Source organism: Coloeus monedula, assembly GCF_965178545.1.
Source record: "Coloeus monedula genome assembly, chromosome: 9".
Taxonomy (NCBI): domain Eukaryota; kingdom Metazoa; phylum Chordata; class Aves; order Passeriformes; family Corvidae; genus Coloeus; species Coloeus monedula.
In genome coordinates, this window is record NC_138789.1 from 1356960 (window position 1) to 1384113 (window position 27154).

The window sequence follows — 27154 nt, forward strand, 5'->3', positions numbered from 1 at the left end:
AAGAAAAATACAAAAAATTGCGAGTATCTGCTGTGTGGGGGTTTTTTTGGAGGTGCCAGGAGGGCTGGAACGATGTCCCCTGAGAGGAGATGGTGTGGAGCTTGGGGTGGGAGCTCTGCTTCCAGGTCAGGGATGCCTCCACACCCTGTCCCAGAGCTGTCTGCCATCAGGAGGCTCCCAGGGGGAAAATCCACACCAGCAGACCATGGCCATGTATTCCTGCTGGGACGAGGACTGGGCATTTCCCCCACAGTGGAAGAAGAGAACATTTTCCATCAGGAGATTTTGGCTGCAGGGGGACCACAGGTGTCTGCAGCAAGGTGTGGCTGTCAGACAAGCTGTCAGGGCTGCTTTGTGCTCACTTAGAGTGAAAATAAAAAGCATCCAGATCCGGCAAAAAAGATCCAAATCCAGCAGGTTTGGGGTTGCCCTTACACTCCATATATATATATATATATATATGTATATACACACACACACATAGGTATATATGTATATTTGTATATGTGTGTTTACACATACAGACAATGATATATATTTAACGCATGGACTTGGGGGATTTGGAGGTCCATGACTTCTTCTGGGGCTTTGGGGTCCATGACTTCTCCTGGGACTCCGGAGGTCTGTGACTTCTTCTGGGATTTTGGAGGTCAGTGACTTCTTCTGGGGCTTTGCCTTCCATGACACCTCGTGGGATTTTTGAGGTCTGGGGACTTCTCCTGGGATTTTTGAAGTCTGGGATTTCGGAGTTCTGTAATTTCTCCCGGGGTGGTACCCGCACGCTATTCCCAGTGCAGGAGGAGGCCGGGCAGTCCCGCGTCCCTCCCGCCACCGCACCGCTCCGCAGCTCTCCCGGTTTCCCAGGGACTGGTGGGGGGGAGTGGGGGGAGAGGAGGCAGCGAGAGGCGGGGGGCCGGAGGAACCGGGCCGTGCCGAGCCGCGCCGCACGGGGAGGCGCCGGGCCGCGGTCCCCGCCCCTCGCCGCCGCCTCCCGCCCGGCGCCGGGAGCGGGCGCGGGGCTCCAAGATGGCTTTGGCCAGGCTGTGCTCGCTGCTGGCCGGGTGCTGCCTGGCCGCGGGCAGCGGCCCCGCCGAGGCGGCGGCGGAGGCGGCGGCCAAGGAGCTGGAGTGCAAGCTGAAGAGCATCACGGTGTCGGCGCTGCCCTTCCTGCGGGAGAACGACCTCAGCATCATGCACGGCCCCTCGGCCGCCGAGCCCAAGCTGCTCTTCTCGGTCCGCAACGATTTTCCCGGCGAGATGGTGGTGGTGGACGACCTGGAGAACACGGAGCTGCCCTACTTCGTGCTGGGTGAGCCTGCGGGAGCGCGGCGGGGCCCCGAGCATCCCCGGCGGCGGGGCTCCTCCCTGCCGCACCGGCGGGCGGGCGCCCTGCGGCTGCTCGGCCCCGGGGCCGGTTCACCCCGCTGCAGCAGCATCTCAGCCCCGGGGCCGGTTCTCCCCGGGGCCGGTTCACCCACTGCAGCATCGCGGCTGGAGATGCTGCAGGCCTGGGGTGCTCGATGCATGCCCAGGTAGTCACCCACGGGGCTCGTCCCCGGCTCGATCGATGGCCACCGGCGGCTTGTGCTGGCAGGAAGCCCACGGCCTGCTCCCAGCGTGCCCGGCTGGAGGCCAGGGTTTCTGCTTTGTCTGCCCCTGAGCAGAGAGTCACCTTTCCTGCAGCCTGATGGAAAATTACTCCGCTGCCCAATATATCCCATCCTGCCTGTGTGTGCTGCCTCCAAGTGCTTCTGCCCCCAGGTTTTAGGCTCTGGCCTGTTCACATGGTCTGGGTGGTTCCCACCTGCTCTTCATCTACTTGGTGAGGCTCATCTGCCCTTATCTCATGGGCTTCTTAAGTTTTATTCCACAAAAAAAAGCCAACAATTTGCTCCTTTGTTTATGCAGAGCGAGGCCTGCACCCCTTGCGCGTACAGGGACCCGCTTCCCTCCTCACCACCTGGAACGAGTCACTGAGATGTTTCATTTTTGGTGACATTGGTGCAGAACATCAGTTACTTGCCCACATGTAATGTCCTGCCCTGGGCAAAAGCCACCGTCTCTTTCCCAGCAGCCCCAAAATTGGCTGTGCCTCCTTCTGCAAGCCTTGTCCATCTGTTGCTTCTCTGGGTGCACCTTGGGTGTCCCATGAAGGTTTTAAAATGCCACCCTTTTTTGGATGTTGGCCCAAAAATGAGGCGCTGGTGTGTTGCTTGATGTGATGCTGCCCCGCTGTACCACCCTTGTGTACAGCAGTGACCCCCAACTGGCTTTTTTTTCCCAGCAATTCATCGCTTCCATGGCCTTTGGACCCCTCCACGTGCTAAACTCCCCCAGTTCTGGTCGCTGGGTGGACATGGGGCAGCACTGGCTGCTGTGTGGGCATCCCCCTTCTCGCCGGGAGAAAGGCAGAGGCAGGCGTGGGGCTGCCGATGCCGTGGGGAGGCTGTGTGGGGACAGCCGGGGGTGTTCTGCGGGAGCCCAGGGGCGGTGTGGGGAGGGGCAGCGGGCTGTGGTGCGCCCCTGGCTCCCGCTCCCAGCCCCGTGCCGCGGGATGCTGCAGCGGAGGCCGGAGAGCGTTGCTGTGGCAACAAGGCGGCAGCGCTGCGGATGCAGGGGGACGCGGGCACGGCCGCCAGCCCCACCACCTTGATGCCCCAAAGGCCACCCGAGCGCTGGTTCCCTGGCCCCCTTGGACCCGATCCCGTGGAGCCAGACCCCGATAGGCCCCGGGGCCTCGGGTGCTGCCAGCAGGGAATACCTGGGTGGGGATCGGGAGGAGGTTCCTGGGCATGAGCCCAGCTCATACTGTAGGGTTTTCCTCAGGGATTTTTCAAATCCGTGAGGTGCCACACGCTGGGCAGTGCAGGGAAGAACCTGCCTGCCCTGGCAGCCCCCACTGCAGCCAGGGCTTGCACTGATGATGCCTGGCAGGGGTTTGCTTTTGCCTCCTTCTGCTCTCTGCTGCCAGACAAATACAAGGATGACGAGCCCTGTGCCAGTGCACCTCAGTGTCCTGGTGCTGGCCAGGCTTTCTGGGGCATTGCTGCTTGGGACACGGATCCCCCAAAAACGTGAGGGTGCATGGTGCTGTGCCCAGCATGCAGTGGTTTGAGCTGTGGAGACACAGAGATGATCCCAGGGCAAGTCTTCCTGCCTGGAATGCTGGGGCTGGGGCTGGGCTGGCAGGTGGGGGCACCTTGTGGGGTTTGCCAGGAGTTCAGCTTGGTGACTTCTGGGGAATGTCATGTTACATCTCCCTCTCTCCTGTGAGGAAAGGGCTTGCTTTGAAGCTGGCATGGTCACTTTGCCATCTGTGGGTGTTACTGTTTTGTCCTGCTTTACCATGTGGGGGTGTTTTTTAAAATTATTATTATTATGATTATCATTTTTATTACTAGTAGTACTTCTACTACTACTACTACCACCACCACTATTAGCCTGGACACTGCTTTTGCATGGCAGAAACTCTGAAATGCACAGAAGTCTTGCAAGACCCACACTTGGCAACTCAGAGGCTGCAACCTCTGGATCTGGGGGTCCCCCAGCCCAAAAAACCCAAGAGCATCAGTGCTGTCACTGCACACTTGCTGGGGGCATGGCTGTGTCAGGTTGGTGCCTGGGACTTCTGTGGGTGGCCGTCTGTGTTCTCACAAGCTCTGGAGGGTGTGTTTGAGCATCCTTCCAGGAATGTGGCTTCACACAGTGCTGCTTGCACCATTCCTGGCAAACACCAGACCCCTTCACTGCACTCACCTCGCTGAGTTTGGATGTATAATGATTGATGTCTTGGAGAGGTGATGATCCCCACATACTCACTGAGCGTGGCCTGGTTCGGTGTCTGAACCAAGGGCAGCTGGACAGCTGCTTCTTCTGCTCTGGTGGCGTTCAGATCCAGGGCTCGTGCCCAGGGCAGGGGTTCCCAAGGGAAGGTGAGCTCCACGCTGGTTGACAGAACCTTGGACCAGACCCAGGTGCTGCCCCTGATCAGAAAGGGCCTGGGTTTGGGCTGGGAGCACCATGAAGTGCTTCACAGAGGCTCATGGCACTGGCGCCTTGGCTCTGCCACGTGGGCTCTTGATCAGCTCCCTTGGGGGTCTCTCCATGCCTCAGTTTCCCCTCAAAGAGGGTGGGAGCATGCAGGTAGGTGGCTACAGCAGGCTGGAGCCGTGGCAGGGGAATGAGTGAGGGGAGCAGCTGGGAAAGGCTCTGGGTCAGGGAGCCCTGCCTCCAGTCCTGGTGTCCCTCTCAAATTCCTCCTAAATAATCTGAGGGCTTTCAAGCTTGTTTTTTGAGCTAGTTTTCATGGATACCGGCATGTGTGGTTCCCCTGCCTTGGTGGCACCTCCCTACCCCAGTGGCCAAACCAGGCATCCCACTGATGGATACGTGGATCCTTCTTCCAACTGAAGGTGTGTTGGGGTGTTTGGAGAATGAGGTCCTTGGAGAGCCACCTGTGGTGCTCATTAAAACTCACGTGCCGGGGGGTTGTTGAAGTGGACGTGCCAAAAACACCAGTGACTCCTGATCCCTGCTAACCCCTGGTGAGAAGCTTTGGTAGCATAAATTAATGATGAGGTTTATATTTATCTTTCCACGAGAGGGTGAGGCAGTGCTTGCTGCCTGCTGTCCATGCACCTTTCCTGGGGCTCACTCTCCCTGCCGTGTCCGCCCCGGTGCCACAGACAGCTGTGCTCAGATCTCCCAGACCCCGTGTCTGCTCCCCTGTTCCTCCAGAAGCAGGTGGGCTGTCTGTGGGGTTACTACCCCTGGTTTAGGAGCAGGCGAGATGCTTGGACAAAGGCTTTGTGGCTCTTTTTGCTAATGAGTGAGGCGAGTTTTAATTGCGCTGGGCCGTGCTTGCGCTCGTGCTGCCTTGCTGCCTGCGACTGCCTGGGAGCAGCTCGGGGCTCTTGCCAACAAACCCCACACTGGTTTCTGCGCTTCTCCCCAGAGGGACTCCAACACCATCTCCCCATTTTGCTGCGGGGTTTTCTCCCACCTCCTGAATTTTCGGGATGTGCCGAGGGTGTGGGAGCCGGGATGGGGCCGCTTGCTGCACACGGGGCTGCCTGCATTTCAAATCACCTGCTTTCATCCTGCTTTAGATCAGGGAAACCTTCATTTGGAGCAGTGGCCTTTCATCTCGTCTCGTGTTTGTTGCGTTGGGTGTATTTTTTCCTGAAGGGAGGAAGTGTTTTGCTGGGTTGTTGGCCATTAAGAAATGCTAATTTGCAGCTCAATATTCCCTGTCCGCTCGCCTTCACACCCCCTTCTCCCTCACTGCTTGGCTCGGCAGCATCCAGCCACATCTGATATGTCATTAACTGGATTCACACTCCTGCAGGCTGCTAATTTTTTTGGGCCCCATCCTTTGCAGGCTGTAAAGCAGCAAGAGGGGTATTTATGAGCATGCTGGCCTCCCTCAGCCCCTTGGGCTCGACGGAGATTTGTGATGCAATTAAAAGCCGCGCCAAAGACGGTGTCTTTGATTCCTTCACCTTCTCTGTAATGCAATAAATGTTTGAAAAGTAAAGTCTTGAGATACCTTTTTGAGTGTAAAATCGACTTGAGGAATGAGAAAGCAGAGCTGGTGGGTTGAACTCGTGCTTTCTGGGTGCCAGATATTTTGAGATCATGAAATATTGGATGGTTTCTTGTGTCCTGTTCGTTTTTTTCCCTTGAGTGTGGAGGAGCTGAAGGAGCTCTTTCTGCCTCTCCAGGTTTCCAGCCTGGCTGGTGTGCTCTGAAATAGGGCAGTGCAGCCCCTCATCTCCCGACTTCCCACTCCCCGCTGCCCTCTCGGGAGCCTCAGCAGCAGAGGATGGGAGACGGTTCTTAACTTCAATGACTTTAATAGATTATCATAAACTCCAGCCTTAATACAAGCTGTCATGATTTCAAATTATCTTACTTTTAAATTAAATAGATTCCTTTTTAAATACAAAATCAATTCTAATTTTTTAGAGGGGTGAGATTTTTCAAAGGCACCGATGAGCTGGGCATATTTAACTGCTCCTGAATATCTCCCCGAAATATCCAATCAATTTTTTTTTTTATTTTTGGTTAAATCCTAGCTAAGCTCTTGGCTCTACCGCTGGAGGCTCTGGCCCTGACTTCCCTGGGTTAATAACAGCATAGCAGGGGGGGTTGCAGGGATGTGGCTGCTGCTAATCGGGGTGATGGCCAGCGGAGTGCCCGGCCGGCCTGGCTCTCCGGCCAGGCTGCGTGGGGCAGCGGCCAGAGGTGACACCCGTGGGCTCTCACCCTCGTCCCACACACCTCCCTGCTGCTCCTGCTCTGCCCTCTACCCTCAGCTCCTAAAAGGCCCCGGAGGAGGGGAGCAGGAACCAAGGGGCTGCAGGGTTGCATTATCCCCGGGTTTTTTTCCAGTTCCACATCAAGTGAGAGGAGCATCCCATTGAGTTTTGTTCCTCTCACCTGGATCTGGACGCTGGCTGTGGGTCCCGAAGCTGTTGGCACACAGGGCAGCCCTTTGGTCCCAGCTCCCCATGGTGGGAAGCAGTTCTTGGGGTGCTGCGGTGCCATTCCCTGGCTTGACTTAATTCCCAGGGGTGTCACCACCAGATCAGCCCCCTTCCCATCACATGTCACCATCCCAAGAGACCAGGGCATGGCAGAGGGCTGCAGCAGGCCTGGCTCCGCCGTGGGGCCCACAGTGTGAACCTTGCACCTGGAAACTGGCGTAATGGTGAAATAATGAACCAAATACCAAGAAATTCTGAAGTACCTAGAGAATAACCAAGTTAAATTGTACCAGGGGAACTCAATTGCCTTGCTTAGATTGATTGAATTACTAAATGAGCCTGACTAATGGAATGGAGTGGATATATCGGACTTTTACTCAAGATCCTGAAATAATTTCTCTAATGAGATTGTGAGCCATTAATTGAACTTGGCTTTGATCCTGGACACTGTCGCGTGCTCTGAAACCCGCCAGTGTGATCTGTGCTCTGGCAGGCCCGGCGTGGGGACAGCTGCTGGCATCTTGCTTGGAGGGCAGTGGGGGAATCTGCCTGGGGAGGTCCCAGGAGCTGTGGTGGGGAAGGGAACCCAAAACACCCCGTCTCAGCCGCCCTCCTGCCCCTCAGCAACACCCATCCTGGCAGTGGGATTCAGTGAGTTCCTTCCTGCTGCCAGCAGCTGATCACCTGGCTGGGGTCCGAACCCCTGTTCCCATGAATTTGAGATGGATGCCTGGGGTGTATGTCTGCTGAAAATCCAGGGGTGCCACCTTCTTCCTCCATCCTCCTGGAGTGGTTGCTGCTGGTGGTGGAACACTGCTGTAGCACCCAGAGTGCTGCTGGGTGTCTGCTCTGCTGTGTGAGATGTTTGTCATCAAGGCCTGGGGGCTTCCAGAGTCCCCAGCAAAGTGGAGAGGGATCTGTCAAGGGGCTGCATCCTACCCTGGCCCTGCCCTGGAGCACCTGGTGGGACAGGACAGGCTCCTCTAACAGCAAGATCTAATAGCTGATTTAATAATGGGGGGAAAACTGCTGGTGGGACCCCATTCCAGCCCCTCTTCTTGGCCACGCAGCGTAACCACATCCCTATTCCAGCTGGGTCCAGAGTGGGTGAGGTGACCTGCTCAGAGCCACTGAAGCACCAGGGACACCCCATGCCTTGTACCATGCCCTCTTCCAGGCAGTGGAGCCCAGCAGCAGCCTCAGCTATCAGGAGCCCTTCAAACCTCGTGGCAGGGTGGAAAATGCTGCAGGAAAGCTGACAGCACGCCGGGGAGGAGCAGGGAGTCCCCTGTGGCCAGGCTGGGGGTGCTGGGGACATGCTGTACACTGTGTCCCCATCCTTTGCCCCCATGCTGTGCCCACTGCCTCTGTCTCGCTGGGCACGGAGGTTTCAGTGGCACGGTGGATATACAGGGCCTCTTGTATATTTTTGTTCCTTAACCAAGGGGAAAAAAAAGTAAGAAATAAGGATTTCGTCTCTGGGAACCCGTTGCCACAGCAACCGCGCATCCAGCTGGCTCCAGCGGCAGCGGGGCTGGGACGGGATCTCGCTGACCCAGAAAGCAGTGGGGGGAGTGGGATGTGGGGCTGCTTGGCCTTTCCATGGGGGTGTTGGGGTCTGGCAGGGCGGGCAGGGAGCCAGCACTCAGCCAAGGGGGCTGCGGGGCCTGGCCCCCTCTTTCACTTCCCTTCCTGAATGTCGCAGCCCATGTCCAGGCAGGGATGCTCAGGCTTGGTCCTGTTCCTGCCCTGAGACCTGTCCCAGTTTGGGGGGCCAGGCTGCCCATGTGGGCACTCCTCAAAGACCCCCAAAGATTTGTGGTAGGTTTTACACCCCTGCAATTGGCTGTGGTTCTGCTGCTGGAGGGAGCCCTTGGGCAGCCGTACGCCTCCCTGATGCCACTGTCTCACCTCTGCCCTCCTCTCCATGTGCCAGTGGCATCAGCTGCATCCCATATTTTATTTTATTTTATTTTATTTTATTTTATTTTATTTTATTTTATTTTATTTTATTTTATTTTATTTTATTTTATTTTATTGTGTGCTAGTCTATTTTGTTTCATTCTGTTTAATTTTATATTCTACCATGTCTTACTTTTTTTTCATGGTTTCATGGCTAGACGGAGACTGAAACCATCTCTCTTGGAGCCTTGCTGCAGAGCAGTCCTTCAAAGGAAGGATTTTTTTTCCTGGTGGGATTAAGGCAGTGCCTGGATGATGACAGCTCTGTCACTTAAGACTGGTTGTCCTTCTCCTTCCAAGCTGCTGGGCTCTGGCATCTCTGCAGCTGTGGCCGGTGGCTCACCCCAAGCAGCAGCTGAGGGATTTGTCTAGATAAGGGAATAAGATTTTTGGTTGCCAGGCTCTGGCTGTCCCACTATGGCTTTTGGCTGAGAAATCACCCAGAGGAGAGCATGCCCTGCTCCTCTGGGCTGCGTTGGGATTTCTGATCCTGTTTTCCTGCCCAGCAGCAGGGGGTCCTTGGGATGGATGCTCACCTGGTGCTGGGCCCTTTGGAGCCTGGTCCGTGGTTAAGCTGACCCCACACTTGCTTTGCTGTGGGAGCCTGGTCCGTGGCTAAGCTGACCCCACACTTGCTTTGCTGTGGGGTCTCGTTTGCTGGTGATGGGCTGAGGAAGGGCTCTGAGCCCCATCCCTCCATGGCTCCTGCCTGCAGAGCCTGAGATCCACTGGGGAGTGGACAGGAGCTTTTTTAGATGTTTATAATCAAAGGGAAGTACGGGATTCTTGAGGAACCCTCTAGCTGGTGGTGGCACACGGGTCACAGAAGTTTGGGGTCCTCAGCCCCGATGCAAGAGGGAGCGCAGCCCCTTTTCTGGCCAGCTCTGAGGCATCTCAGTAATTAGGATGGCTAACAAGCGTAGCAGAGCAAGCAGCTTGGGGGATGCAGAGAGCTGGCTTTGCTCCTGCAGGGAGCTGGTCCAGCTGAAAACTAACCTGGTGGAGGAAGGGAATTGGAGAATCCTAGAACTGTAGAATGGCTTGGGTTGGAAGGGACCTTAAAACTCATCCCATTCCACCCCCTGCCACGGGCAGGGACACCTTCCACTATCCCAGGCTGCTCCAAGCCCTGTCCAGCCTGGCCTTGCAGGGATCCAGGGGCAGCCACAGCTTCTCTGGGCACCCTGTGCCAGGGTCTCCCCACCCTCATGGGGAAGAGTTTCTTCCTAAGGGTTGGAGGAAGGGCAGGAGAAGGTGGCAGAAGGTGCCACGGAGGCTGTGCCCCTGCTCTTACTTGGACAGGTCACGTCTGCTTGGCCCAGTGAGGGCTGCACTGCCTTGTGAGTGCTTCCCAAATCAGGGCAGTGGTCCAAGCAAAACCTGTTTTGCCAGAGCCCTTTGGGATGGAGGCCTGCCTGACAGGCAGGGTAAACCAGGTACAGGCAGGATCTTGACCTTGTTTTTCGGGAGCGGCACCTCCTTTTCCTCTCTCCTGCACCCCTGCCCTCCTGCCCTGCTGAAAGGACCCAGCTGCGATGTCACCGTCACAACACAGTGGCTGCCTGGGAAGGCAGATATTAGCAACCCCGAAATATCCCCGGGACAGGCTCTTGTGTGATGGGAGACAGTTACCATGGAAACCTCCTTCAAATAAGAAAAAAAAAGAAAAAAACCCCGAAATTTAAAGCAGCCCTTGTAGCTCAGAGGAACTGGAGACCTTATTATGGGTTTTGGCAACCCCCCTTTTTCTTTTATTTGCTCCAGCTAAAAGCTCCAGGAGACAAGGCAATTAATTTAGCATCCCAAGGGGAGTGGGAGAGCGAGGGTACGGTGCTGGGAACCGCTTTCCCGGGCTGGCAGGCGCCCGGTGCTTCCCGGTGCCGCTGCCCCGCAGCCACCAAGTGCCCTCCTCCAACGGGGGTTGCTCCAGCACGGGGCAGGAGGCAGGGCAGTTTTTTAGGAGAGGTGGCTTAAGGATTAAAGCTCCCTTTGTGGCTGCATACGTGGAGTGTTTGGGAGGGGATGGTGCGGGTGAAGGGTTCAGGGCGCTGCAGGAGGGGTGAGGATACGGAAGAGCACCGCGGGTTGCAGCTCCAGCGTGGGGATGGGTGGCTCAGCATGGGCCGGGGGGGCTTGTCCTTGTGAGGGTGGCAGGATGAGGTGGTGCCCTTTCTCCTGCAGGAAGGGCAGCATCATGGCAGGGTGGCTGCTGTGTGGATCAGGCGAGCTGGCTGCCTTCGGTAGGGAAGGGGGATGCTTGCGGGGGGAGACATCCCACTCCCAAATTTTCTTGCCAGCCTCTACTGTGCGGCAGTGGCCGCGGGGTCTGTAAATTGCTGCGGTGCTCTCGGCCTGTTTGCTCCCCTAATGATGTCCCCAGTGCCTGCAGCCTCTGGGAAATCTCCTGTTTGGACTTTTGGAGAGGCTGCCCTGCCTCCCACCGCCCTGGGCTGGCCCCGAGCTCCCCTGGTCACTGCTTTCCCAGTGGTGGTTGTGCCAATGCAGGGCTGTTTTCCCATCCCTGTGCTGCATCTCCCACCTTTTCCTGTGTTGCTGAGCCAGAAATAGCTGGGCTCTGTCTTTTGCCTCACTGGGAGAGCTCTGGAGAGGGGCAGTGAGGGGACCCGAGAGCCGTCCTGGTGCCACGGAGTTGCTGGCTTCCCTGCTGGCCCAGGGGGCGAGCCAGGAGTTTGTCTTTGCAGACATGACATGTATGGCCTGTGAATCTGGGAGGAATTATCAATGTCTCTGCTGCTCCATGAGCAAGGAACTCATCCCAGCTCACGCCCAGGTGCAGCTTCTGTGGCCTCAGATGTGAGTCCAAGCACCTGCAAGCGAGTCAGTGCCTGAAATATCCTTCCAGGAAAAGATGAAACCAATCTTGACAGTTTTTCAGCAGGAGCTGCTCTCCTCCGGGGTGTGCCGTGGTCCTGGCGCGCTCAGACCTGGTGGGCAGGAGAAATAGCTCAGCCCCCTCCGTGGATGGTGGGAATGCCTGTGAGCTGGGGAGGGGAGTCAGCCTCGCACTTGGGCTGGCTTCCACAGCTGGTGTTGTCACGTTTCCACCTTTTTGTGCTTGCAGAGCAAGGCACATCTCTGGCTAACATCTCTGGAGGGCTCAGCCTCAGCCTCAGCATGCCCCCACAGCCCGTGGCACAAACTGGGAGGAAGAGAAGGGGGTGTCCTGCAGGAGCCGAGGCTGGTGGCTGCGTGTGGGATGCGGCGGTTCCTGGGAAACGCAGCTCGTCTCCCCATGGGATGGCGGGGGCATGGGCAGCCTGGGATGGATCTGACCTCCTTGTAATTATAGCTCAGGGCTGGGTCTTCCCAGCTTTCACGTGTTGGGGGGTGAAAGGCAGCGTGGATGTGAAACCGCCGTGCCAGCAGTAGGGAAGCACCGGGGAGATGGAGGGAGGGCAGGAAAGGAAGGACCATGAGGAGGGAGGAGAGGCACAGGGCCAGGAGGGAGCAAATAACTGCAGGAGCCACACAGAAGCCAAGGGGCATTAGGAGCAATGATGGCAGAGCCACTGGCTGTGGGTGTGAGCCACAGCACCTTTGGTGGCTTCACAGAGCCCGGTGAAGCGCCCTTTGGAGTGATCACAGCAGGAATTAATGGCTGGCTTCGCACCAGGTGGCAGCATCCAGGTCCTGGGAATAGCACTGCAAGGGACATGGCTGCGCAGTCAGTGGGTTTCTTACCAAGAAAGGGAGGAGGTGCCAGGAGGAGAAGGCAGGAGGAGGTGGCAGGAGGAAGTGGCAGGCTGGCTTGTTGAGCCCTGGGCTCAGCAGCAGCCAGAACTGGCAGGGTTAAGGCAAAGACGTGGCTGTAAATGCAGGAGTTTGCGGTTACTGGTGCTCAGAGTCCAGCAGGGCTCTTTGCTCTTGAGATGCTGAAAATACAGCTGACTCCTCTCCTTGATTTGATTTTGTTTGCTGCTTGTTTACTGAAGTGGGCTGCTGCTTCTCTGGTGCAGGAGTGAGAGACAGCAGCCCCTCGCTTAGAAACTCCCTGGTCATGGTCATGGGAGTGCTGTCCTGGCCAGGGTGACTCTTTTGCACTTGGCTGGGCTGAAGCACCCCGACTCCATCCCTTTTTTTCTGTCCATCTCCAGTTTCAGCGCTGGACCAAGAGAATAAGCAGACTTTCCTTCTCTTTTTTTCCCTCTGCAGGTGCAAGGGAACTTTCTGCCTGTGGTTGTGACATTGAGATTTCCACTTCCCTGCCAAGGGTGCGAGCCCTACCTGGAAAGACAGGTGGATGCAGGCAGGGCCGTGCTGCCGTGTGAGGGCACTAAAGCTGATGGGTGCTGGAACCCAGGAGCGCTGTTACATAATTCGGACTGCAATGCAGAAGCTCTCCCTTAATTTTTAATTATCCAGTTGCTGCACATACGTGGGGCTCAGCTTGGGGTGCGGCGTCGGCCCGCAGGCACATGTGAAGGGCCTTGACTGGTGGAGACGACAGGAAAGCCTTTCCTTGTGTCCCTGTCCCTGGTGGCACGGCAGGAGGAAATGCACCCCCGTGGGCTGGAGGAAATGGACCCCCGTGGGCAGGAGGAAATGCACCCCCGTGGGCAGGAGGAAATGGACCTCCGTGGCCCCGAGCGGGGCTGGGCTGCGGTGGCTGGAGAGGATGCTCTGCACCCACCCCGGGGACGCAGGGACATCCCACTGGGACACTGGGACAGAGGGAGAAGGTGTGTGCGGGTCTGCAAAGGCCTTTGAGGTTTCTCTGCTTCACAGTGCTAGAGAAGTGGAAGGCACCACGGTCATTTTGCGTCCAGGTTTCCCACAGGGCCCCAAGCGCCTCTCGGGGTGGGTTTGTTGGGATGTGGGCGAAGCTGCGAAGGAGCTGTTGCAGACCTCAGCTGTGAAGCACCATTTCTTCCCCTCCCTGTTTCTCTCCCTCTTTCAAATCCCCGCTCTGCGCTTTCTGTCCTTCCTACAAAGGCAGCTGCCTCGGAGCAGCTTAGGCTTCAAAGTTCCCAAAATAACAAAGGTTAAAATAAATTAAAAAAGAAAAAAAAGAAGTGTTGCTAAAAGATCAAGTCAGTGCCCCACTTGCACTTGGGCTCAGAGCTTCAAAGCAGCTGCAAAGAACCCCCCACGATGTCCACGGCCGGGCTTCTCCATGCTTGTGGTCCTGTCTTCACCCTCCTGCAGTCACAGGAGATTCTGTAGTAGCCAGCATGAGGCTGCAGGTGGGTGAAGGGAGTGGAGGGTCCTGCTGCTTTTGCTGCCTGTGGGGGCAATTGGAGGGAGTCTCTTGTGGAGGAGGAGGTTGTGGTGGTGGCCACGGCGATGGGCAGAGCCAGATGGGTGAGGTGGGTGCCCCCGGGCTGTGTCCTGCACCCACCAGCCCTTTCCTCTGGCCAGGCAGGTGGGCAAACAGCTCCTCTGTGCCCAGTGTGTGCTTTGTGCCTCTGCTGGCTCCGCTGATTTATATAGATCATCAATATGACAATTATATACACCTGCAGATTTAATTACCTCCATTTTCATCGGGTGGCAACGGATTTATGCCCCTATTCAGGTCCCGTAAATCTCAAACAGGCTTGACTAGACCCAAAAGTCTTCCCATTGATCACCATGCACTGGCTGGTCTCTGGCCGTCTTGACAAGCTCTTCTTTCAAGAGTGATAAATTCAGGAAGCACAGTTAACTTTTTTCCCTTCTACATCTTTCTTCCTTCTTCTTTTATTTTTTTCCCTTTCATTCTCCTTTTTCTATCTTTCAAAGCCTCCCCACAAACTTGAAAATGGAGCTTGAAATCGTGTAAGAGCTCCTAAACACCAAAGAGTTTATGGTGTTAGGCTGCAGTTGGCAGCAGCCCATGCCTGCCTTATCCATCCCTTCCCCTGAGACCAGCCTTGCTCCCTCCAGGGCAGGTGGGAGGAAGAGGAGGATCACTTCTTGGAAAAGCTCTTGGCCTCACTGTGGATAGGAGAGCAGACAAGGTTATTTTGGTCCTGTTTCACTCCCTGGGAGGGCCACCTCATCCATCCCACACCTCAGAAAATCAACAGGCCATGGCTCTCCCCCCAGGAGATGAGGAGCAAGTGGCTGCGCTTGTTTCCTGTGCTGAGCCAAATGAAATGTCAAAATAACACCTAATTTTCCTGACCTCTTGGCCTCAGCACAGTGAGAACTTACACAGATGAGTGTGCAGGATTGAGCTGGAGTTTACCCTTGAGGTGCAGTCCATGTCATCACTGTCCCCTGCTGGTTCCACCACCACTGCCTGACCTCGCCTGTACGATGTGCTCCGATGTCGTGCCAAGTGCCTGGCAGATGGGCTGGAGTGGCCAGCCATTACCTCCCCTGCCAGTCCGTGATGGATATAAATAGTCCTTTGCCTCCCTGTGAAAATTGCTGGCTGGCTTGAAAGCTGAAGGGAATCTTGGCAAGCGTCTTGGGTCTGTAGGGTCTGACAGCATGGAGGGCTGGGATTTGGAAAGGGGGTGTTGAGAGGCTCTGTCACTAGGAGGGAGCTGCCCTGGGGTACCCCCTCCTCCTGTGAGGCAGTGCCTGGGGGAGCAGAGGGTCTCAACCACTCCCAAAGGGACATGTGGATGCAGGATGCATCCTTGAATGGTGGCCTGGGTAGCACAAGGCTTACTTTGCAGTCACTCTTCAACCCCAAGAGACTGGGCAGTGTGGGGGATAATGGCTTGCTGTCCCTTGGCATCTCCAGCCACCACTGATGATTGAGAAAAAAAATGTTAAAACCGCAGCATTTTTCTATATGGTCCTTTCCCTGCTGCCGAGGTCTGTGCTGCAGGGATTTCTCAGCCTAGGATGTGCCTCTGGGCTCTCTGGCTCAATAGCTGCTGGTGGCTCTGCCTTCCATGAATTCAGTACCTTTCGCAGTGCTTTCATGCTTTATGGTGGATGAAAAAGAACCTTTTGTTGGTTTTTACCCAAGTAAATCCTTGCAAAGTGAGAAATAGTGAATAACCATTCCTTTCCCACTTCTCCACAGGCCCAATGGCTTTATAGGCTTTTATCATGTCCTCACTCTGTCGTTTGTTTCCTTCACTGAGGAGTCCTAACACAGTTGGCTTCTCCTCTTCGCAAAGCCATTTGCAACATCTCATCTTCCTTGTACCCCTCCTCCAAACCTGCCAAGCTTTGCCTCCTCCGTTTCGAGATGGTTGGCCTCAATATCACTTGCAGGATTCCAGATCAGCTTGCTTTCACCAAGGTTGAGTTTCACCTGCCCACTTCCTTGCCTGCGCTTCTCAGCTTTAGCTTTGAGAAGACTAAATTTAGCCTTGGTGACCAACTTTGTCGTTCGCCTCCTCTTCCAGTGTTTCTGAGCAGCTGAGGGCCTGACAAAGATCTCCGTGGGGCTTCTTGGTAACCTCCTTTCATTGTGAAAACTAAACCCTTGCTCCTCCCCCACCTGGTGGGCTTCAAGATGACTTTTCTTCTTATCCCAACACCACTTTGGTGCTTCAGGAAACTTTGATTTTGACAAGTGCTCTTTGAAATGAGTCCGTCAAATTGGATCACCCTTATCTACTGGTTTACAGCATTGGGTGACCCATGTTTACTGGTGCACCTACTGGTTCCTCTGACAAAGTGGTTCCAGGGCACAAGCAGAATTTACTGGCCCTTAATTTCCTTGATGCACAAGAGCTTTTATAAGAAGTTGGGGTCTCCTCTGGTTTCCTCAAGGTTTTCTTCTCGAGTTGCTCACCCTTTGGGAGTGGTAGTGGTTGTGTTGGTGGAGTTCTGCGGTTCGTAGGTGAGCACCATCTGAGCTGAGGGGTTTGTGCCCTCCTTCTCGCTGATTTGCTGGGAGACAATTTAGCCAGGGCAGGAATTTTCCATGGCTGACTGGGAGCCTCTCCATCATTTGGAATCTTACCACGGAGACCTGATTTTCCCTCTGGAAGAGGTGATGTGATAGCATTGCAGGGTGAGAGGTCAACTACAGACGTGGTCCTTTCTGGGGTTTTTATATCAGCATTGCATCTTGGCAGTGGAGTCACACATTCTCTTTGTCTTGCCTTTGCTCCCTGCCGTGGGTGGGTGGGCATTTGGGTTCTTCCCAACACGACCATGTCACCCGCGTGTTGGTCCAGGAGGTGAATCCGCCTCTCTTCCCACATTTCCTCAATAGTTCACAGTTACGGCAGATGGGACCAGAGTAACAAGACAGGAGTGAAACTCAAACACCAGCCAATGTCCCGATCTGCTGTTTCTCCCAGCTTTAGGTCCAACGTGATGGAGAAACAGCCTTGGGGGGGATGTGGCACAGGTGTGGTTGGGCACACCCCTGGGCTCGAGGGGCAGGGCAGAGCAGCGGGGGCTGTCACATTGTAGGGTCAGCATCTGCAGGGCAAACCCGGTCGCCTGAGGCCCGCTAATGATGAATCAGTGTCCTTTGCTCTGAAAAAGGCTGTGCAGCTCCCGGAGTGATGGAGGGTTTGCTGTTAAAGAAAGGGAGGGGTTAGAGCTCTGGTGTTTCCGGGACAAAAACCCCAGTTCAAGGCTAAAGCGTGGCCACAGCTTTGAAATGTAGCTCCTTGGTGACCTTCCCAAAAGCAAAGGCACCCTGCATTCCGAGGAGACACCTGGTTAGCTGTCAGCCCTGCTGTGGTACTTCATGGCTTCACGTGTACCAGCCTCACGCGCAGGCATCGTGGTGGGGTGATCTCTCTGACCTAGCCTGAGAGTGGCTCCAGGGAGATCACCACTGCCTTTTCCTTGAACCTTTATGTTCTCCCATGTCCATGAGTCTTTTGGAGATTTTCCCCCAAGGGGTCCTCTCCTGTGAAGCGGGTTCCTAATATATACAGTGAGGTTTATGTTTGCTGATATGGAAAAGCTGGGTTGTCTTGAAAAGGCAGAGTGACCTGCAGAATGAGCTGGTTTTCCTACCTGAGACTGGAGACAGGAAAAAATGCAAATGAAATATGGATAGTCAGTGATGAATGTGAATTTCTTAAGCAGGCCCATAAAAACATGAATATTATCCCATGAATGATCTGTCACTAAAACCCTGGAAGTATAAATGAGTTAAGTGTCAAGATAAGCGTTTTGACATCTGAATTGGTAGAAATCAAGGCCTGAGGTCCCAACAGAGAGAGCAAGTGACTCATGGTGGGGAGGTCTCCTGAGTCACTTCAAACACTGGAGACCCTCGGAGGAGTGCAAGGCTGGATTTAGCTGAGTTCGAGCCCTTTGAAGGATATGTGTGGTTTAGGCATGGAGCAAAAGCCTTAGCTAATGGGGAACTTAAATAAAAACGCAGTCAGGTTCCAGGTGGAAAATAAGGCAGGTTTAAATGTTAACGAGGAAATACAAGTCCAAGTCAAATCTGTGCTTGGCTGTATGAAATGAGTCTGCGGAGACCAGCATTATGGCAGAGTTCATTTGACTTATTGGAGGCGTCTATTAGTGCAAAACGCTTCCAAATGGAGAGGAAAATTGTTTTGCTGGGTGTTTTTTTCATCAAAATGCTGATGTGAGTTTTTGAGGAGAGCTGTTCTCCTCGTGTGCCACCATGCCAGGTCTCGATGGGGGCATGAGGACCTGGGAATGGGTCCATGTCAGCACCGGGCTCATGGGCCATGGTTTTGATGTTGCACCACGCCAGCTCAGGTGCAGAACTGGGCTGTGACAGGGGTGTTGCCTCCCAAAATCGGGACGTGCAGAGGTGTTGCCTCCAGAAGGACAGGGTTTGCTTTGTGTGGGACAGCTGTCCCAAGGGAAATGAGGCTGTTTGGGATAATCAAGAATGAAGCAGGTATAAATCCCCACACCTCCAGCACCTTCAGTCTGGTCCTTCGTCCTCTCCTCCAACTGCTCCTGCAGAACTTTTCTCTCCCCGCTCCCTCCCCTCGCAGATGGTCTGGGAGGGGAGCAGCCGCGGCCGGGATGTTGAAAGCATCAGCCGGGCCCTTTGGAAGCTGCTGCTCCTGCAGATATGAAGGACCTGGGCCACGTTTGATACCAGGTGAATGCAGCACAGCCTAATTAGTGGCCTCCTACTGTTATTAACCTCTGACTCAGACAGGCTATTTTTTAACAGAGGTGCAAGAAGTTAATACCAGTGCTAATGGCTTCCTATCCAAGGCCTTAATGAAAGCCATGCAGGGACCAGGCTTTTCATCAATATCTTTCAAACTTTGAACTTGAAATTTTCCTCTCCCCCCTGCCCCTTTTTTTATTTTTTTATTTTTGGCTTTCTGCCTACTTTTCTGCCTCCTCTGGGACATCCTGGCCCAGCTGTACAACCTGGTCATCAGGGTTGGCATCTGCCAGCTCCACAGCGGAACTGGCACCCTAGGACATCCAGATAAATCATCCCACTTGCCTACAGGGGTCACCGCAGCATCTCCCACCAGGTGGTGAGTTGTCTGCTTGGAGAGCAAGACAGAGGGAAAAGTAAAATCCATTGGACTGGGAGAAGAGAGAGTAAAGAGACGCTACATTAGGGGGGAAGCTTGGTCTTGGTCTTGTCTTGGTCTTGCTTAAACAGAACTCCAAGAGAGCTTCACGGATGCAGGAAAGCATTTCTATGTGTAATTTTTTCAAGCAGAAATGGAGTAGGATAGAGGCAGCTGACACGTTGCTAACACACTTGAGGAGAGGAGGAGAAGGTGCAAGGAGGAAGCTCTCTCACCCAGGCACTGCCTCAAGAGCCTTTGCCAGGGCAGGAGCAGAGGTGGTGGAGCAGCCTTGTCCTGCAGTGCTGTGGAGGGCTCGTAGCCTGCCAGTCTGGGGTGATGGCAGTTGATTTCTGGGGTGTTTTCCTTTGTCTCTTGCGCTTGTGACTTGTGTGCAATGCTGCAGGGCCCCGTCGTGGTGTCTGGTGAAAGAGGATAATGTGCTCAGGCTCTGTGGCTGGATTGTGCTCGTCTAAAACAGGAATCCATTTTTTATTGAAATATATTTTTCTTTTAAAAAATAAGCCTGTTTAAATAAATTTGAAATTATGACAACCTATTTTAAGGCTGAAATTTACTATAATCTATTAATCATTTAAATAACTCCCATCAAGGATTTCTTCTCAAATATTAATGAGATGAAGGGTGCTGCTTTTACAATGATATGTCAGATCAGGGGGAAAACATCTCTAACTCTAGCTTTCTAAATGTCACAATGTCACATACTTAGTATCTATTATTTTCACTCTTTACAATGGAGCAAATGCTGGTATTTACATTTTTTCCAAATGTCAGAACGTTGAGTTCCTGTTGTGCATAAAAGCTCTTGCCTTAATTACTCCTAATTTCACGTTAGCAGGCAGGTGCAGGGAGAGTGTTTTCTTCCATTTGAGCTGGTTCATTCGACGTTGAGAAGCCCTGGGGAGTTGGGAAAGCGGGCAAGCTTGTTTCCCCCTCTCAGTCCATGAATAAAGACCATGTGGGAGAGGAGGAGATCTGCTGCTCCAAATCCTCCCGGCTCCCAGGACCGGCTTTTCAAAGGGGGGATCTGTGTCCCCAAACACACAGCTCAGCAGTTAGAGGGAATTTCAGAAGTGCTTCTGGCTTCCTGGTGACTTAGCTCTGGGTTTTGCTTCCCGCCGGCGCCGTGGAGCGCTCAGCATCCCTGTGCTCGGGACGCTCCAAGTGCGCTGATCACCGCCAGGAGCACGGCCCGTGCTGAGCACAAACAGTCTGCCAATTCACTTGCTGTGGCTAATGCTTCTTTTGATTAATCAAATCAGTTTGGGAGGATGAACCTGGCTCCTGATGCAGATCTGGCCCCCCTCCCCACCTCCCCCGGCAGCCAGCTCACTTAAGGCAGCCTAATGAAATTAATTAACAGCAAATTTAAAATGTTGTTTTTCAGCACTGTAATTGAATTCCAGTTTTCATTTGAAGGCAGCATGAAACAAGCAAAATAAAGATAATTTGCAAAGCCAGACGGGCTCTTTCCCACTGCCATCAATGGGGCAGAGACAGGAGGGGAAGCTGCGCATCACTGGGAAGCTCATCGTGTTTTTTATGGTCATCCCAACAAAATCTGCTATTTCCACGAAAAACAGCTAACAGGCAAATGGCAGGCTCGAGCTGATGGCTGAGATCAGGGTGGTGTGAGATGGGGATCAAGCTGATCTGGTCTGAGAGGGAGGTAGTGACTGAAAGAGTGTCCATCTCTCCTAGCAATGTGCTGGTGCCACCCTGTCTTTGGCTGAGACCCAGCTGTAGGGTGTCCCTGAAATTTCGGAGGCAGCCACGTGAATTTGGTTCGATTTGGCATTTGGTGTCCTGGAGAACGTGTCGTGTCCCTATCCTCAGCTGCTCTTCCTGCCTGGGTGTCCTCTCCTGCCGTGGCACCTCAGCCCAGCTGTGTCCATCTGTCTCACTGCCCCAAACTCTGAAATGAAGAGTACTTAGGGAGAGCAGGGTTGCTTGGGCAGAAGCTGCAGGTACCTCTGCAGGTCTCTGGGCTGAGTCCTGGGTGGAGAGCTGTAAAAAATGGTTGAAAACCGAAAACCTCTGAAATTGCCTCAAAGTCAGAGATGTAGGTGGGATGGCAGCCACGACCATGTTTCACTGTTCACAAAGCATGGGAAGTATTTAGTCTGCAATAATTTGTGGTGTGGTACCAATGATCCCATCGTGCTGCTGAGAATTTGTCCTGTATCCTGTGCTCCCAATGTCTGAAGCTGTGTTTAACATGAAGTGTGTGGGTGAAACCTGTCCAAATTGGAGCTGGGAGGATGCTGCTGGGTTACTGCTGTCAGTAAGTGCTCTCTCCCTGCACCACAGCTGCATTTTTGGAGAGGCCTACATCTGGATTATACCCAGAAATATGGTTTTACTCTGCTTTAGCCCTTCAGGCTGTGGGGTCATGTAGGGGCAGCCACGGTGCTGGCAGGAGGTGACCGGAGGGTGTGCATCCTTTGGTCCCTCCACCAATTTTTTGGGAAGAGGTGAATGTCTCCCACAAACCCTCTGCTCCACATTTCCCCCTTGACCAGCTTTGCTCTTGCAGAGATCTCAGGCAACACGGATGACATCCCACTGGTGCGCTGGCGGCAGCAGTGGCTGGAGAATGGCACGTTGCTCTTCCACATCCACCACCAGGACGGGGCCCCCAACCTGCCCGGCTTCGACCCCACAGAGGAACCCCAGACTGAGTCGGCAGAGGAGGAGCTGAGGATCCTCCACATCTCTGTCATGGTATGTAATGGGAAGGCAGCCCCCGTTTAGCTGTCCAGAAGCCTGTAGAAAATACAGTGGCTTATGAAAAGCCAATTATTCTCCCATCTGGCTCCAGCTGCCCTAGGATGGGGAACTGTGCCCACCTTTGGGGTGGTTAGGATGCCCTGGGCACCTCTCTGAGTGGTGAATGCTAAGTGCCTGAACAGGCTGCTTTAAACCTCTCCCTTAGCTTGCATCACTTCGAAAATACGTTTGCCCCCGGGGGTTCTGTGCTTTGAGGGTTTCAAGCACATTAACCCAGGGTTAATTCACACTGACTTGTCAGGAGCCCTTTGCCTGGTGCACGGTGCCTGCTGCCCTCTGCCCTGACGCACAGCAGGTGTCACGGTGCCACCAGGCACTGTCACCACCACTTCTATCAGCGTGGCAGCCCCGCGGCCGTCGTTTCACAGCAAGAGCATCTCGTGTGTTGAGGTTGCACAGCAATAGTCCCCCACCCAGATACACAGAGACAAGGTTTTGGTGGCAGAGAAAGGAGAGATCTGTGTGTTGGGGGAAGATCTGCGGTGTGTTGATTGGGGGTTTTTTGTTACATTGGAAAAAATTTGAAGAATTCTACAATTTTTGTGCCACTTGGAAGATAATTAGCCGGAGCCAATGGGTTGCCGAGGCTGCAAACAGGCTGTTCAATGGTGTCTACCCTAATAAGAGCTTCAATTGCTCTTCCAGATTGCAGCCCCAGGCCAGGTTTCTCCTCCATCATTTGTGCTTGATTAGTCTGAGGGAAAAAAAATCGTTTGCAAAGCCACTCCCAAAAACATCTTGCACCACTACCTCTATTTTGCTGTCCATTCCCAGCTGCTCCTAGGAGGGTGCATCACCCCTGGAGAGGCTGGCCCCGCCGTGGTCTTGGTCTTCTTGGGCACTGCTGTATCCCAAGATCAAGGCAGGAGTGCCTGGATCAAGGCTTGTTGTCGAGCTGATGAAAAGGATGTCTGCAGCTCACTGCTGTCACACCAAAACGTGCACACACAGATTGAGTCCTCCTCTGCCTCTTTTTCCCCATCACCCTCGGCTCTGCTCCGACGGCGTCCTTACTCCGTGACAGATAGAGGTTGGCTTTTGTGCCAGGAGTCAGGATCACGTGGAGTTCTCAAGGCTGGTTTTCTTTCTTCGCTGTGTGGTTGCCAAGAGGAGAAGTGTGAGCGAGGGATTGCATCCACCGTGACCAAGGTCTGCTCGGGGACCGGGTGAGGAGCGCTCCCACACCCATCCAGTGCAGGGCTGCTCTCACAGCCATCACACAGACCGGGGGGAATGAGACAGAGTAGGATTTCTGTGCTCCTGTGGAGGGAAAATGGGGCTCTGAGGTGATGCCCTGACCCTCTCCGACAGGCAGTGGGTGGGGAAGACTTCAGCTCTGGCTTTCATCCTCCTCTCAGAGCCTCTTGAAATCTCAGCGGTCCACAGGTTGCTTTTCTCAGGGATAGTCTGAGCTCTCAGACTATTGGGGCAGAAGAAATTCAGTTTCAGTGAAATAATAAGTCTCTTTTGTAAACCCACAGCTGCTGTCTGAAAAAAAAGAGCATCCACCAGATTCCAGCTCTGGCTTGGTGTCTCCTGTTCACCAGCACAGGCGTATGGCAGAGCTCACTGCTGCTTGGGGGACTGAATTTGCATTCGGAGGGTGAAGGAAAGCCAGGAATGCCCTGGTATTCCTCCTACCTGCTCGTCACCCCACCTGCAGGTGGACTTTCCCTAGGGTGACGGAGAGCCATGACAGAGGAGGCCACCTCTGGTGGGGATGGGGACAGTCCCCACTTATTTATGGATCACAGGAACTTGTAGGGACTGGAGCACGATATAGAAACAGGCGCTCACTCACCACCAAAAAATTCTGCGTGACTGTGCCAGGCACTTCATACAAAGGCGTGCAGTGATGGAATTAGACTGACACAGAGGAAATTTAGATTAGATATTGGGAGGAAATTCTTCCCTGTGAGGGCGCTGAGGCCCTGGCAGAGAGTGCCCAGATCAGCTGTGGCTGCCCCATCCCTGGAAGTGTCCAAGATCAGGCTGGACAGGGCTTGGAGTGACCTAGGACAGTGGAAGGGTTCCCTGCCTTTGGCATTGAGGTTGGAATGAGGTGAATTTTAAGGTCCCCTCCAATCAAAACCGTTGTAGGTTTCTCTGATTTCTACGATCCAGGGCCAGTTTTCACCCCCAGAAAGATTTTCCAACTTCCTGGCTGTAGGCTGCTGGCCAGAAGGATGCCAGCCAGTCCCCCCTCTTCCGCAGGACTGCCGGTCTCCTTAATCTCTGGAGTTTGTTTCCTCTTTCTTTCTTTCTTTTTTTTTTTTTTTTGTTTTTAGAGAAAGTTGGGAAGGAGGCTGGGAGGGTCACCCTCACATCACAGCTGCATTATTCTGGAAATGAAAGTGGATTAAACTGTAATGGCCATTAAACTTCCTTTTCCAGCTGCCTCTCCTGCTTCTCATCCAATAATTCCCTTAATGTTTTATCCTAATGGAGCAGATTATTACTATTATTTTATTTTCTCAAGATCACCTGTTGCTTAGGAAAGAGCAGGGAGCTGTGGATGGACTCTGAGCTCTTAGCTGGCTCCGCATGCTTTTTATTGTTATTATTGTTATTATTGTTATAATTCGTGGTGGACTGTGCATAAAGGGCCAGTTTGGGGCTTTCATCTCACCGCCCTCTCTCTGTGTGACATCTTGCAGGAGGGTGATCCTGGGGACAGTGGCAGGATGGCAGGATGCCAGGTGCTCTTTTGGGGCCCGTCCCTGTGGGACAGGAGCTTTTTCAGCCTCTTCCCCCCAAGATGTTCCCCAAACAACACTTCAGTCATCTGCCTGTCCCAAACCTTGATGTCTTTTAATCTGCACTGCAATTTCTGCCGGATACCCTGGGAAAACCTCCCAAGATTGAGAGTGACAGCACTGAAACCGGTTGGAAATGGGTCAGAAAAAGTTGCCCGTAGGAGCATTTGCCTGGAATAAAGCTGATCTCTGTTCTCAAAGGCAGGAGAGTGAAACAAGACGCGCTTTGTTTTAAATGCTGCTTTTTCATGCCTCGGTGGCAACTTCAAAAGTGGTCCAGCCTGAGGCAGGCTCCATCTGGGAGCCCTTGGCCAGCACTGGGTGCTCCCGGTGCCAGCACACTCTTGGTGCGATCAGGCTCCCCTCGCCAATTCCTTTGCTTTGGCCACCCTGGAGCACACTGGGGTGTTTGTGTCCCAGGGGATGGCCGGTGGCGGTCCCCGGCTGATCCCTGCTCTCGTTGGTGCCCCGCAGGGAGGGATGATCGCCCTGCTGCTCTCCATCCTCTGCCTGGTGATGATCCTCTACACGCGCCGGCGGTGGTGCAAGCGGCGCCGCGTGCCACAGCCCCAGAAGAGCGCCAGCGCCGAGGCGGCCAACGAGATCCACTACATCCCATCGGTGCTGATCGGGGGCCACGGGCGGGAGAGCCTGCGCAACGCCCGCGTGCAGGGCCACAACTCCAGCGGGACGCTCAGCATCCGCGAGACGCCCATCCTGGACGGCTACGAGTACGACATCACCGACCTGCGGCACCACCTGCAGCGCGAGTGCATGAACGGCGGCGAGGACTTCGCCAGCCAGGTCACCCGCACCCTGGACTCGCTGCAGGGCTGCAATGAGAAGGCCGGCATGGACCTCACACCAGGTGGGCATGGGCTGAGCCGGGTCCTTTCCAACGCGTCTTCTCTCCACAGTTCCGGGCACGTGTTTTCCCTTGAGCATTTTCCCCGTTTCTCCGCGTTTTCGTCGGGTGTGAGATGTTGGTGGTCGCCTGAAGGCGCTTCCACTGCTGGGAGACCTTGCAGCCAGCTGAGAGCAGTCCCTGCCGAGTGGGACATGGCTGGGACAATGCGGCTTTGTGGGGGAAGGCTGTGGTTCCTGCAGCCTGACAGAGAACCAGAATGGGGTTCCCTCCATGCTACCCCATTGTGACCCCCAAACTTCCCTCTTGTATCCCCAGATTTCTGGTGTCTTCTTCAGCTGAGGTTTTTAGTAGCAAAATTATACTTGCCATCAGTACGATTCAGAGTTAATGCTTCCTTCTGATCGCCAGCAGGGATTCTTTGAGGCTTGTAACAGACCTGTTCTTTGGCCACATCACTGACTGAGCCATCCAGCTAGAGCCTTCTCAGCTGAGACATAGTTTGGGAAGATCATGGTATGATGCCTAATGCTCTCCTGCATATGAAGAAGTGCCCTGAGAGGCTGTTAATTTCTCAGCTTTTGGCTAGTTTGGTGGAGATGCCAGTCCTCTTCAGGATTTGAGGTGTTTGTGAGTGTGCGTTGGGGGCAGCTCAGCTCATTGGCTTCAGCACCTCGATCACCTTGGGATGATCTAGAGATGGATCCAAGGAAATCCTTCTCTCACCTCCCTCCCTTTTAAAACGCTTTATCCCTGAAATATTTTCCCTTCAATTCTTCCTGCTCAGGGAGCGATAATGCCAAGCTGTCCCTGATGAACAAGTACAAGGACAACATCATTGCCACCAGCCCCGTGGACTCGAACCACCAGCAGGCCACGCTGCTGTCCCACACCTCCAGCAGCCAGCGCAAGCGCATCAACAGCAAAGCGCGAGGTAGGGCGGTCCCCGGGGTGGATGGGCTGCCTTGGGCTTCCACCCACCCACATTCCAGCAACCCACCCTCCCCTGGGATGGAGAAACAGGGCCAGAGTTGGGTGAGAGCGTGGGAAAGAGGATTTGGCTGGGGAGAAACAGAAAATGTGCTGCCTGCAAGGATGCAAATGATGTTGGGCTGGTTGGTTACAAAGATGCAGAGGGTGTTTGCCCCAGTGAATATTTCAGGATCATGGCACAGCCATGGGGAAAAGTTGCAAGGTAACCCATGGCAGGGGGGTCAGGCTGTGTGTGGTAGGCAGGGGAACAGATACTGTCCCTGCTGCACCTGGCAGATGGGGCTTCTGGTCTTTAGGGCAAGGCTTTCCCTAAAGGGTGATGCAGGGTGCCAAGGTGTGGGGTGGCACGGTGCCAACCCCTCCATGACTACACTCAGTGTCCCCTGCAGCTGGCTCGGCATTTCTCAACCCCGAGGGGGACTCGGGGACAGAGGCAGACACCGATCCCCAGCTGACCTTCTACACGGACCCCTCGCGGAGCCGGAGGCGCAGCCGAGGTGGGTGACGAGCCGTGACCCCTCTGGCTTTAATTTGCCGTTGCTTCTCTGGGTTTGGAGCCTTTGCATTGGCAGAAAGATGGAAGCCCAAGTGCCATCGCGGCTGCCGCAGGCAGGCACCGGTCCCTGCTCCGCAGCAGGCTGCTGCTGCTCTCCGGTGGAGCTTCTCAGCAGAGGATGAAATGTATTCTGATGTTTTGCTGGAGGCTGCTGCCGGGCACGGGTGTATATTAATGAGGAACACGCTTCAAAGGCTGGCCCCTGCGTTCCCGCGCTGCCGCTCAGCACGGTGCTGCCGGGGTCTGCTCCAGCACCGTGCACACACCAGCTGTACGTGCACCAGGGGATGGGCACGGCCCCGGGCCCCAGGCAGGAGTCT

At 54.4% G+C, this 27154-nt stretch overlaps 1 protein-coding gene across 1 annotated transcript in view; it reads left to right on the forward strand.

The window, feature by feature from the left end:
* Nucleotides 1-1026: 1026 nt before the first annotated feature.
* Nucleotides 1027-27154, forward strand: part of ASTN1 (astrotactin 1) — a gene marked incomplete at both ends in the record, with an annotated part of 52030 nt that continues 25902 nt past the window's right edge. The window contains 5 exons of the mRNA XM_082286885.1: nucleotides 1027-1309; nucleotides 21411-21598; nucleotides 24895-25288; nucleotides 26073-26219; nucleotides 26668-26775. Coding sequence (XP_082143011.1) covers nucleotides 1027-1309; nucleotides 21411-21598; nucleotides 24895-25288; nucleotides 26073-26219; nucleotides 26668-26775 — 1120 coding nt within the window. The remainder of the gene's footprint in view (nucleotides 1310-21410; nucleotides 21599-24894; nucleotides 25289-26072; nucleotides 26220-26667; nucleotides 26776-27154) is intronic.